Consider the following 17,537-nt stretch of genomic DNA (forward strand, 5'->3'; position numbering starts at 1 on the left):
CTATCTTCGTTCCGCATCCTCCGCAGTTCTTGCGCAGCAGTCGTCCACAACTTCCTAAGACGGCGATAAGACATTCACGAAGCCACATACTACGCTTGCATCGCTTGGTACCCGAAGTACCCGACAAGAAAACGGTTCGATATGCCATTTTCACGATCGATCTTAGATCTCCACTAGCGTTCTGGACGAACAGGACTAGGTACATTCCAAATGTTGATGACGTCGCAGAAAGTTGCCGCATCCCGCACCACTGATCGGCGGGGAGGCCGTGGTCGCCTAAATTCACCACCAGGTACTCGCTACGTTTCATTTGTCATTTACGATCCGGAATTATGCCTGTCCGACACCCGTCCCTAGCGGCCTTCGATAAATCTTAATCACTGCCGCTCAAATATAGGTCGAGAGTGATCAGGTTGAGCTTCGATGGCAGTACCAAGGTCACGATAGGCTAGTAAAAATCCCAAAAAGAGCATGGAATCCGTCGGGATTGATCATCACGGCAAAATACGCATCATCTTGGTAACATCTAACTGACCTTTGATGTGGATTATCTCCGTCTGAAAAGTCTAAGCAGCCTTGTCAGCATCACGACTTCGACGCCACGATGGTGGGCGAAAGGATGACTACACTCTCAAGATTACATTATCAGGACTGAAGACTACCGATGCCATGAGGTTAAATAGAATCACATCCCTCTGTGGGACAGGGTATCACGGACTCCAACCAAAAGTCTCGCAAGTCATATACAGCTCTATCACATTTGCGATTGCACATCACATCTCTCCTACACACTCACACACCAACATCCACCCCTGACATCACCTAAGCAAGTACCTCCGCCCCTATAACCTCACTATGTCCTCCAATACCCCCGCCTGTTCAGGCTCAGGAACCTCAGGAACCTCAGGAGCCTCAGGAGCCACGACTGCAAGCTCCGGTTCATCAACCACAACTTCAAGTACCAGTTCCAGTACGCCAACAACATATTCAGGCCAGTTGAACCCGCATCCGTTGCCATATGCTCCCTTCCCCTTCCCGCTCCCCAATCAGTCGAACGGGAGCGGGAGCGGGTCGGGGAGCGGCGATAAGGGGAAGGAGAAATAGGAGCGTGGACGCAGGCTTGGGAGCGCCATGAGAGGGGTGATGCTTAACGAACTGAAATGTTGGGGCAAAAGTTTACGACTCGTTCGGAGCGTTTCTATATTATTCGTTCTGTCTTCCAAGATACCATGGGTTAGGTTGTTCAGTCTTGTTTAACGACGGTTTGGCCTTCGGAGTGAGAATCGGTCCCAATGGCCCCTTGAATGATAGGGGCAGGGGAAATCGCCCCTTTCCCTTCATCCAATGCGACGAGTTTCATTTTATTGTAATAGATTCTTTAGATTTGTATTTACGGGGCAATACGGATACAACCACCACTCTCAATCATATCACGTCAAGGTTCTCGCCTCCTTCCCGAAGGTTTGCCAGTGCTGTCACAAGAAATAATGTTAGGTGAAAAAAGTTTTTTCGTTCACATCAGGTCTCTACCCTGTCAGCTGTGGCGCTGTAGCATTAGATAATCCTCATTCGGCGAACGAAAATCGTGATCACTAATCCCAAGATTGGGAGGATGCACATGTATGCTGAATAATTGCCGATGTCGCGACTCCCTCCGAATCACGTGGAGGGGAGAGCAGAGTAAAATTGACGTCGTTGATTGTCTACGGCCCATCCCAAGACTTCGACTTCGATTCGGGAATAGATAAAGCCCGTCGCTAGGACTACAGCCGCTGGAAGCAGTGCGGAACACTCCAAGTCCACCCCCCCAAATTCCAATGACGATGCAACGCATCAAGATCTAAACGCGGACCATTACGCCTGTGGACTGGAAAGGAACCGTAAATACAACAGAATAATTCAGCAGGCAACTCCTCGATATCGCACTTCTAACACTATCCACGTTGGGGAAGGGCCAGGGAAATTGGGAATGCTGCATCATACAGCGCTGTACCCACCCCGTGAACCACCTCCTTGGATCGAACTCGCGATTCTTCGCCCGAAGTCCTTGAGAAGGTATGGAACGTCGCGGACGGCGTCGCCGTGCGGGAGAAGGTCCCAGCCACGCGCGCCGTAGCGGTTGTAGTTGAGCCACGCGCCAAAGATGAGGTAGGAGGCGATGAGGAGGAAGACGCTGTAGTAGACCAGGGGTTAGCTCAAGATCCACGGATTTGTAGGAAGGGGATAGGATGGGGACGACGTACATTATCAAGAACCAGGTGAAGAAACCCCAATGGTCGGACGGTTTATCGTCCCCGGAATCTTTCTTGCTCTGGCATGCGTGTTTCGTCTTCCATTCCAAACGGAGCACCATCAAGTCCTCGTCCACCGCCGGCGTATAGCTCACGAATTGCAGACTTCGCCCTTCATCCATCTTTTTTCCCTCGCCTTTATCCGTTCCGTCATCCTCGACGTCAGCGTCGTCATCGCCTTCCCGTCTCCGCAGCTTCCCCTCCTCCTTATCGGCATCGTCCCCTTCCACTTCCGGATCGCACAGAAACTCGATGAAGGCTTTCTGCTTCTTCCCGTATCGTCCGGTAGGCGGATCCTGCCCGCCGCCGATCTCGAGCCGCAGACCCTCCTTGCCGGCGTCCGCGTTTGCGTCGGATTTGCTAAGCAATGTCCATTTCGGCTCGAGGTATCGGTTGTCGGTGGGACGGAGCATGGCGATCGGGATGGCGGAGAAGGGATCGGAGTCGTTGTTAAGGTAGGTTGAAGCACATACTGTTCGCGCTGTAAGTACCACAACGCTCAACGGATGGGGGTCGACGCACTCCGGGACCCTTGCGGACATCCGGTATCCTTCAGCGGATGGCAGAGATCCGTTGTAAAGGTAGTGTTGTGCACGCCTGGCTCCCCGGGCAGGTCGGACCGGATGTAATGGACGCTATGCTTGCCATCAAGCTTGCTGAGGTCGAACTCCCGCTTGTCCTTGACGATGTGCTTGCAGTCGATCTCCGCGGATGCCAACGAGGAGAGCAGGAGGGCGGAGGAAAGGAGCGAGAGCATGGCGGATGACTTTGAGAAGGGTACTGAAGGCATCTAGATGGCGTGTGGTGGAGAATAATGCCTTCCAAGCGTGGTTTGGCGATGTTGGTACCGTGTCACGGATGGACAGCGGTTTGACGAGTTCACGATGAGGGATGAGAGGAAACAGGGATACGCAACAAAGGTATTAAAAGAGCGACAGAAGGGAAATGGAATAGAAGAAAGTAGAATCGGGAATCAGTCTAATGGACTCGTGGTCTTGATTGTTAAGAGTTGGTATCATGAATCATCAAGCACTGGTGGCTGGGCTCTATCAAATGACGATACCGCAGGCATTCGCAGCTCACACGACAACCGATCCCATGGGGCCTCAGGCCATGAGGCGCCGTTTCGGAAATTCCCGTCTCTGGACAGGGGTAGCTCGAGGCTCAGGACAACCAGCTAAACTTCTTAAGGCTGCATTTAACGCTGTGATATCTACCTTCTGCATCTTTTCCTTGGTATATAACGAGTCCTTTGAAAGTCTATGTCTATCGTTATCATCCCCTTTATATTCGTGATTTAGCCTGCATCTAAAGGAAGAAATTGTTGGTCCTGAAGCATACCCCCAGCGCGTCGAGAACGTTCAATCGTTGCTTGCTTTCGCCCTCCGTCACCGTTCTTAAATACAAAGAGTCCCTCCTTTATATTCCTTTTAATCTAGGAAGCCGATACGATTCTGCGTTTTAGTGGGCTGGGGGTGCGCGTCGAGCGCGATGGGTGAGGCTACAGGTGGGATGCCCAACATGCCTGAGATCCACGATGAGGGCATGACTGTTCTTTGGGATCCGGTTGATCCCGTTGCAGAGTGTGTGACTCTCTGTTCTCCAAGTCTTCTAATCAAGGCGGACAGTTCGGGTACTCGCCCGTACACCCAAGACTATCTGGGGTGGACGAAATTGATAATGTGGCTTTGACAAAATCCCGCGGTCTACGTCTAGCTAGAATATATTAGAGTTGCTTGGTTAGAAGCAGTATAAAATGGGGCAGATCTTTTGCCTTTTGTAATGGTACCGGTAGCTACAAACTGATTGAGTACAGTATAGTCTTCGTCCACGGACTTCAAGGACACCCGATGCGAACCTGGCAATATAACAACGAAAGCAAGGTCCATAAATGGATGAAGAAATGGACGTCTGACACCAAATCTGGCCCTTCATCCGAATCGACTGACGCAGCGAAGAAGCCAGGCAAACATGTCCCGTGCTACTGGCCATACGATCTATTACGGTTGGACTGTCGGGCGCTCCGGATAGCCGCGTACGGATACGATTCAAGGGTGTCGCACTTCTTCGGAGGCCCGGCGAATCAGACGACAATCATCGGGCATGGTAATAGTCTCCTGAACGATCTCGAAACACTCAGGTAGTCGGATCCCAATCGGCCGCTCTTGTTCGTTGTCCATAGCCTTGGAGGGCTTGTGGTGAAGCACGCCTTGAGACAGTTGTGGCAGGCAAACCGGGGCGAGTCCGCTAGAATCGATATGATGGTCTTTTCGTGGTGAGCGAAACTAATGGCACGACGCGTTTGAACCATGCCCCTGGGCTATATAAACAGTCGTCAATTTCGTCCACCCCAAACAGACTTAAAGTTTATGTCAAGGGCTTCGCAAATGAAGCAAAGAATCTAGTCGGTGTTCATTTCATAAGGTTGCGAGTATTCCACGTTACTTTCTTCCCTTTCGAAGTTGATCTTTTTGTGTCGCGCGAAAGAGCAATGCAACTGGTTGAACAACCGATTTTAGTTGCTGGGGAGGTTTGTTGATTGGGTTCAGCAGCTGATCGTTTTAGGTGGTCAACGATGGTTCGTCCGCGCTGTATCACTCCATGGAACGAAGAGATACTATCAACGCCAATCACATGGCAATGTGTCGATTTGCCTCTACATCAGATCAAGGATACAGCAAAGTTGCTGCTGCAATATCAAAGTGCATAAATCGGCACTCCTCCAAAAAAGAATGTATCCATAGGGAGATGATACTCAAGTCTCTTTATTCACCGGTCGGGCAAGCTCGAATGCACCAAGTTGAAGATGCTAAAAAACATACTTTCGAATGGGTATTTGACAACAAAGATCGCGGTGTCGAGGATCGGCTTCGGAACGGATCCGGCCTTTATTGGATCCAAGGAAAGCCTGCCTCGGGAAAATCAACACTGATGCGGTTCATAATACAATGTCCACGGACTCGAGAAATCTCTCCAAAGGAGGTCCTCGCCAATGTAGTGCAGCTTTCTTCTTCCACGATCGGGGAGTCGGCATCCAAAAGTCATTCCATGGCTTACTATGCGGAATTCTCTGGCAAATCCTCTCGGAAACCTAAGCACTAATCACGATCATCAAACTTCCCGCCGGTCGTGCAATGCAGAAGGGCAAATGGGAGATGAATGATCTCGAAGACGCATTTGATGCCATCAGGCATCAAACTTCTATCAAACTCCGATCATGCTCTATCTAGATGCGCTGGATGAGTACTCTGGCCGATACGAAGACATTGTTAACTGGTTGGAGTTGATAGCGACGGGGAAGACCGACACGAAGCTTTCAAAGAAGAAAGTAGCTTCTTAGACAGAAATCAAGATACTGTTCTCAAGTCGTCCACATCAACTCTTCATTGACAGTTTCAGCGATATCCCAGGATTCGGACTGCAGGACTACACTCAAACGGACATTCGAACTGTGATTCTTGCAAGGTTAAAGGGAATGTGAGAATGAGACGAATAATGGAATCCGATTCCAAGACCCAGCAATCTGCGATCAACACGCTAGTAGGCGACATCTCGAAAAGAGCTGAGGGGGTGTTTCTATGGGTACGACTAGTCCTCGATGAGTTGATGGAGGACTGTACGGCTGGCGAACCAATCGAGGCGTTCACAGAGCGGTTGAACATCCGGCCCAGCGATTTGGAAACTTCCTACGAACACATGCTGCGTAAAGTTCCCGAAAAATACCGAAACGATGCGGCCATCATGATCGAGATTCTTCAAGAATGCATCCATTGCATCAGCGCGAGGGCATTCGTTGAAGCATGCAGAGCAGCGCCGTACAATTTGTTGGAGGACAGCATGACTGCTACCAAACAACTTGAATCTTACTCGAACGATGACCTGGAGAGGTTCATCCGTAGCCGATCCGGGGGGCTTCTCGAAACCAAGGTCTCCTCCTCTATTTACTACCTCGAATTTGACACACAAACACTGCTCTCCCCCAAAGAAGTTAAATTATCTACCGGAGAGGTGCCTACCGGGGATGCGAATCAGTTGGGCCAGACACCGAACAACTAAAGTGGCAGAGTAATGGTCCAGAAGCGAGACAACATCGGCCAAGATATCATTACTAACCCACGTCCGATGTGTACTGGAGACCTTCGATATTCAGAAAGGTCCCCGTCCTCAAGGGAGAACGCCATTGATACCGTTATCACTTCGGCAGACTCATTTGAATGGCCTGAAGTCAGGAGCCCTAATGAATCCTCTATCAGAGAAGACTTAGCAGGTGACAGTGCACTCTCTGTCAGCGGTTCTTCAGATGGTACTGGACCAGCTCTTCCGCCGGGACAACACTTCGTGGGAATTCCGGTTTCCAGGTCCAATTCATCCACCAAACTGTCAAATCCTTCGCCCAAAAGAAGCTCCTGCGTAATGCGGAACATTCGAAGGGCCCTAAACCAAGTAAAGGTTGTCTTTACCTGATGAAAGCGATTCTCGTGTCCTATGTTGTCTGGGATGGCGTGAAGTCTCCGCGGCTCGATTTTGCATCTCAACTGAATGTGCCGCTGACTGGTTACAACTACTCGCTTGCCGTTTGGTTATCTCGATATGCTCAGGCTTCGGATGAGCACTGGCCATCCGAGTTGTTGAGTGTGATGGAACAGCTGGATGGCATATGGATCCATTATTTCTTCCCGAAGGAGACGAACTACGAATCTGAGACGCTCAGAGCCCCGGATACAGTTCTTGCCATGGGAGTCTTCCTGGGGCTCGAGAATTTCTTGAAGCGAGTGCTACCCAAATCTCGGAAGGGTAATATCAGTCAGAGTGGCTTACTGCATCTACTGGGTTATTTCCCTACCCGGAAGCTGAATCGTTTATCCCATTCTTATCCCCCGCACCTCCAAAAAGGCTTCAAGGGCAAGGTTACCATCGATCTACTAGTTGCAAATGGTGCTTCAATTGAGGAGAGACTAGACGACCAAACTCCATTTGAAGCATTATTCGAGCCAACCCCTGAATTGCTTGCTTTGTTTTGCAATCCTAATTCCGACCATGCTCTATCAGATCTGGCGAGAACTTATCACAGCCATGGCCAAGGCATGAACACCTGCGTTCGATGGAAAGCAAGGATCAAATATGATTCCGATAAGGATATCAAGCTTTATGCAAGAGAGTCGGACAAGCACTTCGTCATGCCCCTTCACGTCGCCGTTGCCGGTTACGATTGTGTGACAGCAAAGACCCTGCTCGAGCTAGGAGCTAATGTGAACTCGCTCGACTCCTTGGGGAGGCCGGCAATGGATGTCGCCTTCATTCATGGCCCGCATTGACTCCGTAGAAGGGTCTCAGATTCTCCCCCAGATTGTGGAAATTCTGTTCGATTACGGTGGTAGGCTTCACAGACCCTACGAGGATACCCCCATTATTCCCCATGGTCACAGACGCTTGGGGCCTGAAAGATCCACCACATGGGACCCGGAACGGTTCTTTGATATTCCCAGGAGCGTTCCTCGTGTCGCCCTTCTAACTATTGGTGACCGCGAGTATCGCTGCCCTTCCTTGAGGTCACCGCAGGACCACCGCTCGCAGCTGGCGATTCAGGGTTCGTGAGGGTAGTCCGAGGGGTTGTGAAAAATGTGCAAACACATCTTGGCTTGGGAGTATGAGTGTTGGGATCATTCTGCGTGGAGGAAATCAGTGGCCAAGAATCATACCCCGGGGTTTGGCCATGAATATTCGGGGTTTCAAGATTTATGAGGAATTTCCGGATAGCTGGTTCTTTCTTCACTGAGCGCTGCCCTTCTGCTGCATATTGGTTATTTCTTTTGTGTCTAGGTAGGCATATTTACGCGCTGGATCCAAGAGAGCAAAGTATACTCGTAGACTATTTAAATGGCTGTGGATATAAGAGGTTCTTGCTAGCGATCTAATTTCCTTCGTTGCAAATTGTCTACTATACGACTGACAATCAGAACATTACTCTAGTATATTCTTTGATTCGGGATCATTTTGGCAACACAACCAGCTCCTCCACAGACAGTGATCACGTTCCATTGCTACTAATAATTCAACGCTACAAGTATCGTGCTAATCAGAACAAACCGCTCAAAAACATCGCACTGTAGTCCACCAGCGCCATCGCCCGTGGGTGTTCCTAGCAAAAACAATTCCGCTCCGAGACCCGTTCCGACGCGCAGCGCCACGCCATCAAATCAGATAGCTTTCCCCCGCCTTGCTAAGGATGAACTCGCAACCCATCGCCTTCCCGACCCTGACAAGGTGCCGCTCATGCTCGATTAGTTCCGCTAGGATCCGTTCCCCGACTAGAGGGCCGTCTTGCAAGGTGTCTTTCACGTGGATGATGAAGACCTTGAGTCCTTTTAGCGGAGGTTCGCTGACTCCTGCTGCGAGTTCCGATGCGATGGCGCTTGGCCCCCGTTCCCCAGATGGAGGGGGAACTACCTCTGCTGTCGGCCCCGAGTTTACGTCCATGTAGCTGATGGGCTCCTTGCCATCGATCATCACTTTCTTCCGGCCTTTTCCGCGTCGGGAACTCTCTGGTCTCTCTCCGAGGCTTTCGCTTTCCTCTGCCAGGGTATCAATATCCGCCACGAAACCGGAACTCGATCGTCTTTTCCGCTTGGATTTCTCCCGTTCCCTGTCTTCTGTTTTCTCCTTGCGATATTCACGGACAAATTCTGCGAGCGTCTGTAGTTCGGTGACGAGGTGCCTGGGTGCAAAATGTCCGAATAGGCCCTCATCCGCCTGATCATCGGTGAAAGAACATTCGATAAAAACAGCGCCGAGGCATCCGGACACGATCTTCCATGCCGCTTCTCCCCAGACCTCCCGGTTCCGTGGTACGTGCGATAATGAATCTGGTTCGACATCTCCAAAGATCAGGATTTCTTGACCCGGTGCAACACCCCGGATGAAGAACGCGGTGCTATCGACCACGCAGCCGCCACCGGCTGCGCTTTGAGGCTGATGGCCAAAGTCGGTGAATACGATGGAATCCCTAGGCGTACCAGGTTGAGATGGAATGCTGAAAATTGAAGGCCTTCTTGGTGTTGTCGTAGGACCGACAGCAAGCGGCGTCAAGTTGGAACCAGATGAAGTCCGCCCTTGAGAATCGGCCGCAAAGGGATTGGGGGAAATGACAGGGGTAATGGAATGATGTCCCGCGTTGAAGGAGGCTCGTTGACCGCCGTGTAACCCTGCCGAAGATTCAGAGCGATCGGGGGCGTTGATATTCGGAGTGCTGCCTCTGTGTCCCCAGCGGCATGGGCTAGCAGTGTGTCCGTGGGAAACGAGAAAGGCTTTAACAGCAAGGCCATCGCAGACCTCAATGTAGCCACGACCTTCTCCTTCCCCGAGGGCAATGTTGCCACCTTCAGCAAGGCGTTGAAAAGTAACAAGTCCAACACCTCCATCTTCGTCGGTGAGGTTCGGCCAGATGATGTCGTTGAAGATGTGGGTCTTGATGGCAGCAACAGTGAACGGAAGCGCGGCAACTCGCTTAGGGCGGGACGTGTTATGAAAAGCCGCAGTATTCATGACGAATGCGGAAACATGATCTAGGTGGGGGTGCGTCACAAGGTACGTCGCCACATGCTCCCGGACAACATGAAGTCCGTTCGCACGGGAAGACTTGAACGGGAATGGCAAGCCTGCAAAAGGGCCTGATTGAAGTGTCCGTGTTGCGTCATCTCCATCGTCGTTGGTGTCTGAATTCTCCAGCGGTTCACGGGCGGGCGGTGCTTCTGAGACATTCGGAAAGTCGCTGTCCAAGATCCGGATGATTGATGCTAAATGCGCGCCCGCATCGACGGCAAGGACAGATCCTCTTGACCAGTTGGTCGTTGTCGAACGAACCAAAAATCCCGTGACGTTATCTTCGACAGGACCTCCACCGCTTCCCTAATGTCTTGTCAGTGGACAATTCAACAAACGTTGAAACAAGCTTTCTAGCTCAATCTGGATCACTGCATCCCGTCACTCCCGAGTGCAAACCAAGACTGAACAGGTGGAGATAAAGGGTATGAGACATGGCGCTGGAACCGACTTACCAAGCAAATCACTTGTATCTTCCCGTCATTTTCACGACGGCTCCGGCCCTTCCCGCTTCCCATCGTGGCTCTTTATGAACATCCAAAGGACAACGCTTTGAATTGGTCAAGTTGAACCGTGTATTCAGCAATTGTTTGTCTGCGCCAAGAGGCAATTCGATAGGATTATTTCCTTTCTCATGTATTCTTGTTCAAATAACAGGATACCGCATGCGTTCGAGTGTGATAGGTGTGTTTATTGGATCGGCTGCCAGCAGAAGTTGAGGAACTGTGCAGGCACGTTTCCGCTTCGTAATCGTCACGGCGACGCCTAGACAAGAAATCCTTCGAAGAGCTATAATTTAGAGAGTCGCTAACACGTCATAGATGAAGAATAAAATATTAATAAAAAAACAGCAGCAATGGCAGTATTGTGTCTACGCGAACGATTCGATTGTAATTGATGTGAGAATAAGCATCACCGCCGCATTCCGAGCGACAATCAGCAAACAAAGGAATTGGTCTTGCCACACTGCGGGAGGATCATCCTTTGAGTTTGATATATCAAAGAAATGCAGGGTCGAGTTACGTATTCCATTGCCGTTTACCTCATCAAGTCATTGTAAGCAACTGAAGTCAACTATACGATCGATGACGGCGGTGAGACTTTCCGTTCAGCAAGGCAATGGAAGCTTCTGTCCGCTGCACGTGACTGGATTGTGGTGGCTGGGATTTTTGAATTTGAAATGCCTGTTCCTGTTCATTGAAAGTTGACGGAGCGAAGGTTCTAGTTTGGCCCTTCACTGGTTTTATTCCATTTGGGTATCATCAATTGAGAGAGGTTGCGAACTGTGGGGGGGTAGTATGTAGCCATCCGTTATTATCTATTCCCAGAGGTTTTTTTTTCAAATTTGTGCCTTCGGTAACTACCATATGGATATGTTATGGTAACTTCAAGGACCTCGTCATTTTCTACTTTTAATCATAGTCACATATCCACATGTAATCTGTCATCTTTCCTGGGCCGCATATTTTCTCTCCTTCTGCCGACTTGCGCTTATACCTGCTTCGAGATTCGACATCTAGTGTCTCGGGTTCATTACGCACAGCTGCTGCTTATTTGGATGATTCACGGAAAGCGCTGGACATCCAGCGCGTCATCCATCATCATGCAAAGTTGCTCTAACAATACATGGCATGTTCAGCTCATAGCAGAACTTGACTGCTTAGGAAGCATTCAGGTGAAGCCGTGAAGGCCAGGTATTGTTGCTGCTGATAACCCTCCTGGACTCCAACGATAGTCCCATCGCGAAATCTGTGCATAAAGACAGATCGGGATCACGATCTGAAAGAGCATCATGGTGATTCACACCGGTGTCAAATTGGTTGCGAAATATTGTGAATAGCATATGCTAGTGAGACATTGCCAGCTACCTGTATTGGTGTTGAAATAATTGTCAGCACAAAGGGAACTCCCTTGACAATGCTTTGATGTCCCAGATGCTCGGTTCCCCAGCCTTGCTATTAGCCGTACGGGCTATATTTCAACGATCGGCTACCCATCAGTTCTCATCCATTTAGACCTGAACGCCTTGCATCCGCTATCGATCCCTGAACCATCCTCTATCCGTCCCGGTAAGCAACATCAAATGAAGCAATTGCCAACACTTACAACCCCATCCACCACTTTACCAGCCGCAGAGCGCCCGCGTACCACCACCCTGCCGATCAAGTACCAAGGACAGAGGATCCAGCATTAGTGGTTGGCATATGCGTCATTGCCTCGCATTTTTGGGATCACACATTGGTGCGGCGGGAACCCGTCTCATATGTGAAATGCTGTGACAAGATCTCTGTAGTCCGCGAGGTGGTCGCCTCACATTTCACTTATCAGCCTGGCTGACTCATGCAGGATCGATCTCTGTACTGAGTGTGGCGTCCTATCTAGCTCGAAATCATTCATCGGCAGAAATTTAGTTGAGTTATTTCAGCTCATAGGTGTCGATTCAGGTTTCTTACATTGTGCCATCCGCCTTGGGCTTTAGAATGTTGGTGATTGTCATATTCCGCATACATGCCGTATTCAAGGGGGCGTCGATATTGGGCATCAACTCTGTCACCGTAAGGATATTTCTTTGCAATAAAGTAAATCTACGATCGGGCCATATACGGAGTACTCGAAATTGCAAATAGCCAAACACACTCGCACTCTGACAGAAAAAGCAAAACCACGGCTCACGAAGGGCGAGACGGACGGCTCGGAAACAAATCAATCCTAAAACGCAATCGTGCTATGCAGAATGTCTCCGAATCAACTAATACAATAGATTTTTGCTTTTATTCCAGGAAATGTGCATGCGCCATAATGGGAAACAGGTAGGAAGTTGATATCACGCTGGTTTGGCGGAAAGAAGGCAGCCAATAGCACGAGATACTACCGACGAGATGCCTATTTGTAGCAAACGCAATGCTGCATTTGGTCCCAGCCACATATATGCGCATCCAGTACGCGATGTATATCAATCTGGTGATACTCCATCCCCTCGACCCACTCCCCAACTTCCAACCCTTCTTGGGACATGGCTTCGCCTCCCTGGCCCGGCAAACTGGTAAAGTACGACAATTGACGATACACAACCTCAGCCCATCTACCGCTCAGTAGTGTCACACGGGGACGCCGGGATGATCTCAGCCATGAGCCAACTAGATATTCATTTCCGCCCGACAAAAGCAACGTGTCCCGTGCGCCACAGCGCTTTCTGCAGCTTTTCCCTTGATCGACTGGCGAAAATCCCGAAGGCTTTGCTTTGTGATAATCAGCGCCGGTCTTCAGCATGGATTGGCCAGGCTCGATGGACTCCGGCAGAGTGGTTCGGGTACGGGAATTCCGGTCGGACGGTAGGTGTCAAGGGAAGTGAGGCTATGTGGGGCATGACTATGCAATTATCTATTTGTAGGCGGAATGTATCTGATAGATCGTGATCTGCTAGACACATTCTTCATAATCGGATTACATTTGCCAAGAAAGAAGACAACCCGACATTTTTTATTCGGTATGCGTAGTTGAGGTGGGAACCGCGGAGGGCAGTGCCCGCCCGCCCTCCTTGGTAATGAAATATGCCAAACACCAGAGGCATGGAAAGCAAGGAGAAAGAAAGTCATAAACAATAACCGAACTGATTCTGTAGATACTCTTGAGGACATCTCTTTTGTATATTGTGACCCGTGATGTAGTGCCAAAGTCTCCATGCCATGCTGCCATTCCACAATCCGAACTCGTCGAACACCGTAGAAACAAAGGAAACTGGAAGGAACCATCCCTTCGAAAGACGCCGGAATTCTCGCGCCTTTACAGTGAGATGCACAGTTGACATAGAAAAAGGCTAATGGTATCACATAATTGAAAATAAACATCATACATTTCGTGTTATAGGGTCACAACAAACTCATCTTCGTCGTGATGTCGGGGCGGTGGGTTGACCTTGGCCAGTCCCGCTTTGCTGAGCTTCAAGCAGGTCCAGACACTGTGTGAGCACTGGTCAAGTCATTAGTCAGGTTTCAATCAGAGGGGAGCCGTCATTTCCACTCACGCTCCACAATGTCCTCTTCCCAAACACCCAGTTGATAGTCCACTAAGCCATGCTTCTCCACGGCATCACATAATCTAACCAGTTCTTTCCCCATAGTCTCCATGTAGTCGTGCTCCAGCAAGCTTATCGGGGGCCGTAGTATGTCGGGGTTTCGCGATACCTCGATAGTCAGGTCTTTCTGTCTCTGCAGAGTCGCCAGCCAGCACGAATTGAACTCGCTCCAGAGCTTTAGCCGCTCATCGTGGATGGTCTCGTCATCGCGTACTAGGCCTAAGAGTCAGACGAACACAAGTTAGGACGGATGTGATACTCAATAGACTCAATGACAGACAACATTGCGGGTTCCTGTGGGGAAGGGAACGAGTAGAAGGGAGAACGGCTTACCTAGTGATTCTGCATTCCCGAGTAACCAGTCGCTGATTTGCACCAGACTTTGCCCTGCTTCAACCAACCTTCCATCTCTTACACATTCAAAGGTCCTTCTCAACTCCGCTTGGTATTGGCCATATGCGTTGTCTAAATCGGGGCCGATGCCTTGCGAACTTTGAGCTCCCGTATACCCGACAGCACCGGCTCCGGCTGCCGGGAATCCTGCCTGTTCCGCTGGGTATGACATACTGTCCTGTCGTGAATGTCCCTGGCCCGCTCCATAAAGGTTGGGGAATGCGGTATTCGCACCGGTCGCGCCAGCAGCGGCTCCTCCTTGTGCGGACGCGGATCCAGTGTCATAATAATTTTGCATGCCGCCGAACTGGTTGCTGAGGACCTCGATGGCGGCGTTTCTGGGTTGTCCGAAACCCGAAGTTTCACCTGCGTCACCGTACGGCGATGTTGTGTTGCCGCCGGGCGTTCCTGCTAGACCGACATTGCCTGCGGCTGCCCCACCGTACATCAAGTTCGATCCTGCCACGCCATATTGTCCGTACCCTTGCTGCTGTGTACTCGAGCGACTTGGGTCTGCGTAGTCTGCGGCTGCATATGAAAGTCCGGCCGCAGTGCCGGCTTGGAGACCACTGAATTGCGATGCATCGCTGTACGCAATGTTATAGGCCTGCGAACCAGATCGTGACGCGGCTATTGACGGGGCACTCGTGGGAGATTGGTTGGAGACTTGATGAGATTGTGGATTCTGGTGTGACCCATGATTCTGGGACGATTGCCGGAAACGGTCGGCTCCGGCATATTGTCTCGATGAAGCTGCAGAACCGCTGTAAGACTGGGGATGTTGCCTACTGCCTCGCCGGTCACTACTGTCCATCGAAGGAGGATGGTGTCTGCCGGCGGCACCAACTAACACGCCGCCGCCACCCGCCGTGGCTACTGGTTTTCGATGAGTTTGCGGTTGCGAGGTTGCCGCAGGCCAGCCAGAGGATTTTAAGGACGATTTGGAGAACGGGGGATCCAAGACGGGTCGCTGCGCCAATGGCGAAAGAGGTGGTGTTGCATATATATCCAGCTTGAAGGATTTCGACAGACGATCCCTGACAACGGGTGTTTAGGACGGTCTATGTGACCGTGTTATCGATCGTCCAAATACAACCCGCGTAGAATCGTATACAAGACTCCGCGATCGTAATCTCTAATGTGTTCTGATGCGGGCAACCTCAGTCAGTGAGTGCACTTCAGTTCGGATGAAATTTTGAAGAACGATCGCAGGGAACACCTAAAGAAAACAACGTGAGGCAAGATTTGAAACGCTGGCAACGCCGAAAAGAGAACATCCTGTATGGTATCAAGAAAACAACCAAAAGTCATTCGCGACAAGCAGCGTAAAGTCGCAGGTGTCCATGCTCCGCGGTGAAGGTGGACTTCCATGCAAGTCCAAATCAATACAAAGCAGCAGATAGCTGTCTTAAAGCATCATTGGTCGGACTTGGACCCTAACCATCACACAATAAATGCAGAATGAGACTGCGATAGCCAGTGGAGGTGATCAGAAAGGTCGTGGCACGCCTCCTCTTGGCCACTTAAATCCATAGCCAATAGAGCGAATGACAAGACTGTGCCTGGATCTAGGGGTATCCTCGATGCAGATATGCCTAACAATGCTGGGTGTGGACTTGGATCGTATAAAGAACATCGAGACTAAATGAGGAATACAACACATTTGACGTAAAGGAAAAGTTCGCAATAATTATTAAATTTGTTGGACGTACCGTTTCTAGTAGAAATCAATGGCCTATGCAGTGGATAATTTTCGAGGCCTTCGACAGCAGCGGATAACTTGATGATGACGTCTGCAGTGATGAGAGGGGTGATGGCGGCACCGAATCGAAGGAAGGGTGGATTTAAGATCCGATAATCCGATAATTGCCGAGGAGGACCAGAACAGGAAGTTGAAGATTGCTAGAATATAGACAAATAGTTTCGGTATTCGAAGAATTGGCGAAATAGGAATCCTCAAGTTGATTCTGTCTCCGTCAGTGATTCGCACATGCATGGATGAATTCACTGCTGCTGATACCCACGCCATGGTGAAAGGAATTTATCCAACGTACCGTGTAGATTGGCGACGATTTCCAAACTGAAGGCCCCAATGCACGACCTGTTCGGGGAGGTTCCTTGCTGTATCAACGGCTGGTAGGGATTGGTGCTGATGAAACAGCGGGTGCTGGGAATGCCTTGCTAAACAGCTTCAGCATATGCACGAGTCATCCACGCCAGAAAAACACCACAGAATCTGTAGAATGACAATGGCACGCAAGAGAATTCTTCGACCGGTTGCGGATGAGCTGAGAGTCAAATTTCGACCGGAACAAATTTTGAAGATAGGACTTGGTCCGTACCAATCAGAGCGCGAGATGGTGGAAGTGGATAGACGACCTGGCCCTCGTATTTTCCGAGCTTTCAATTCAAGACACGAAATGCGACAACCTTGTTGAGATCCAATATCGGGGTGGCTTCTAGAAAGACCAACAATTCTTGGGTTTCGAAGCTTTCCAAATGAACCATGAAAGAGTGAAAGAGAGAGAGTAAGGAAGGCTGGGGTTTGGAATATGTACCGAATAGGACCGACACCTGAGTGTTGTCTGAGTAGAGATGCCAAATACCTAGAGCCAGAGGAAATGGGATCGACGTATAATTGATCCGAATGGCGCAAACGGCAGATCTTGTTCGGTTGGGCTAAAATGAAAATGACAAGGGCGGACAAATCCTTGGATATGGTAGATCTCCAAAAGCAAATACGTCGCTCGTGCCGTACCTCTTGTCAAAATTGGGATCGTGGCGTGGAGCTGGATACGAGTCCAAAGATTTTCTGGGGTCCCGGCAAGGAGCGGAGCAGATCTGAAGGTCTCACGGTGCTAATTCAGGAACAATGGGCCGCCGTGGGGTGAATAGTGAGGCTAACCTGCCACATGAAATCGAGGAACAAGAGTCAAGAAGGTATCCCATGGAGTGAAACTCAGGTGGAGTGAGGGCTCTATCTGTATAAATGCTGGATCGGACGCGAGCGGCTGGCGTCGAGTTAGTTGTACGCCATACCAGAGTAGTGTTCCAATCTCGAGTCTCTTTCGATCATTTTGAAACGTCCCACAATGAGAACAGAGATCCGGTAGGGAGCCGAGCGGCGCGCCCTTTCAAGCCACATCTGCAGAATTGAAGAAGAATCCAGCCTTCCCGCA

The 17,537-nt window shown here is 50.2% G+C and overlaps 4 protein-coding genes across 4 annotated transcripts; 1 reads left to right on the forward strand and 3 right to left on the reverse strand.

Annotated features, from left to right (window-relative positions):
* Positions 1-1,977: 1,977 nt before the first annotated feature.
* P152DRAFT_467101 (uncharacterized protein) lies at positions 1,978-3,048 on the reverse strand (the record flags this gene model as incomplete). The annotated part of the gene is made up of 3 exons (XM_033680745.1): positions 1,978-2,173; positions 2,244-2,763; positions 2,814-3,048. 3 exons carry the CDS (start codon positions 3,046-3,048, stop codon positions 1,978-1,980), a joined length of 951 nt encoding a protein of 316 aa, XP_033533081.1.
* Positions 3,049-5,583: 2,535 nt separating this feature from the next.
* On the forward strand, positions 5,584-6,347 carry P152DRAFT_482923 (uncharacterized protein; the record flags this gene model as incomplete). Its single annotated transcript, XM_033681918.1, has 1 exon — positions 5,584-6,347. The coding sequence occupies exon 1, from the start codon at positions 5,775-5,777 to the stop codon at positions 6,345-6,347; it is 573 nt and encodes a 190-aa protein (XP_033533082.1). The 5' UTR covers positions 5,584-5,774.
* A 1,997-nt stretch (positions 6,348-8,344) lies between these two features.
* Positions 8,345-10,559, reverse strand: P152DRAFT_56291 (uncharacterized protein). The gene is made up of 2 exons (XM_033683070.1): positions 10,346-10,559; positions 8,345-10,196 (listed from the first exon to the last, which is right to left on the reverse strand). The coding sequence occupies exons 1-2, from the start codon at positions 10,406-10,408 to the stop codon at positions 8,484-8,486; spliced, it is 1,776 nt and encodes a 591-aa protein (XP_033533083.1). The 5' UTR covers positions 10,409-10,559; the 3' UTR covers positions 8,345-8,483.
* A 3,211-nt stretch (positions 10,560-13,770) lies between these two features.
* On the reverse strand, positions 13,771-14,806 carry P152DRAFT_399204 (uncharacterized protein; the record flags this gene model as incomplete). The annotated part of the gene is made up of 3 exons (XM_033676507.1): positions 13,771-13,859; positions 13,915-14,184; positions 14,299-14,806. 3 exons carry the CDS (start codon positions 14,804-14,806, stop codon positions 13,771-13,773), a joined length of 867 nt encoding a protein of 288 aa, XP_033533084.1.
* Positions 14,807-17,537: the final 2,731 nt, after the last annotated feature.

Source organism: Eremomyces bilateralis, assembly GCF_010015585.1.
Source record: "Eremomyces bilateralis CBS 781.70 unplaced genomic scaffold P152scaffold_13, whole genome shotgun sequence".
NCBI lineage: Eukaryota > Fungi > Ascomycota > Dothideomycetes > Eremomycetales > Eremomycetaceae > Eremomyces > Eremomyces bilateralis.

What these genes read in the sequence shown, in the direction of transcription:
- P152DRAFT_56291 (XM_033683070.1), bottom strand. Translation starts at nt 10,408, where the DNA reads ATGGGAAGCGGGAAGGGCCGGAGCCGTCGTGAAAATGACGGGAAGATA. An exon ending in AGATACAAGTGATTTGCTTG is followed by an intron (nt 10,197 to 10,345) that starts GTAAGTCGGTTC and finishes ACAAGACATTAG; the next exon opens with GGAAGCGGTGGAGGTCCTGT.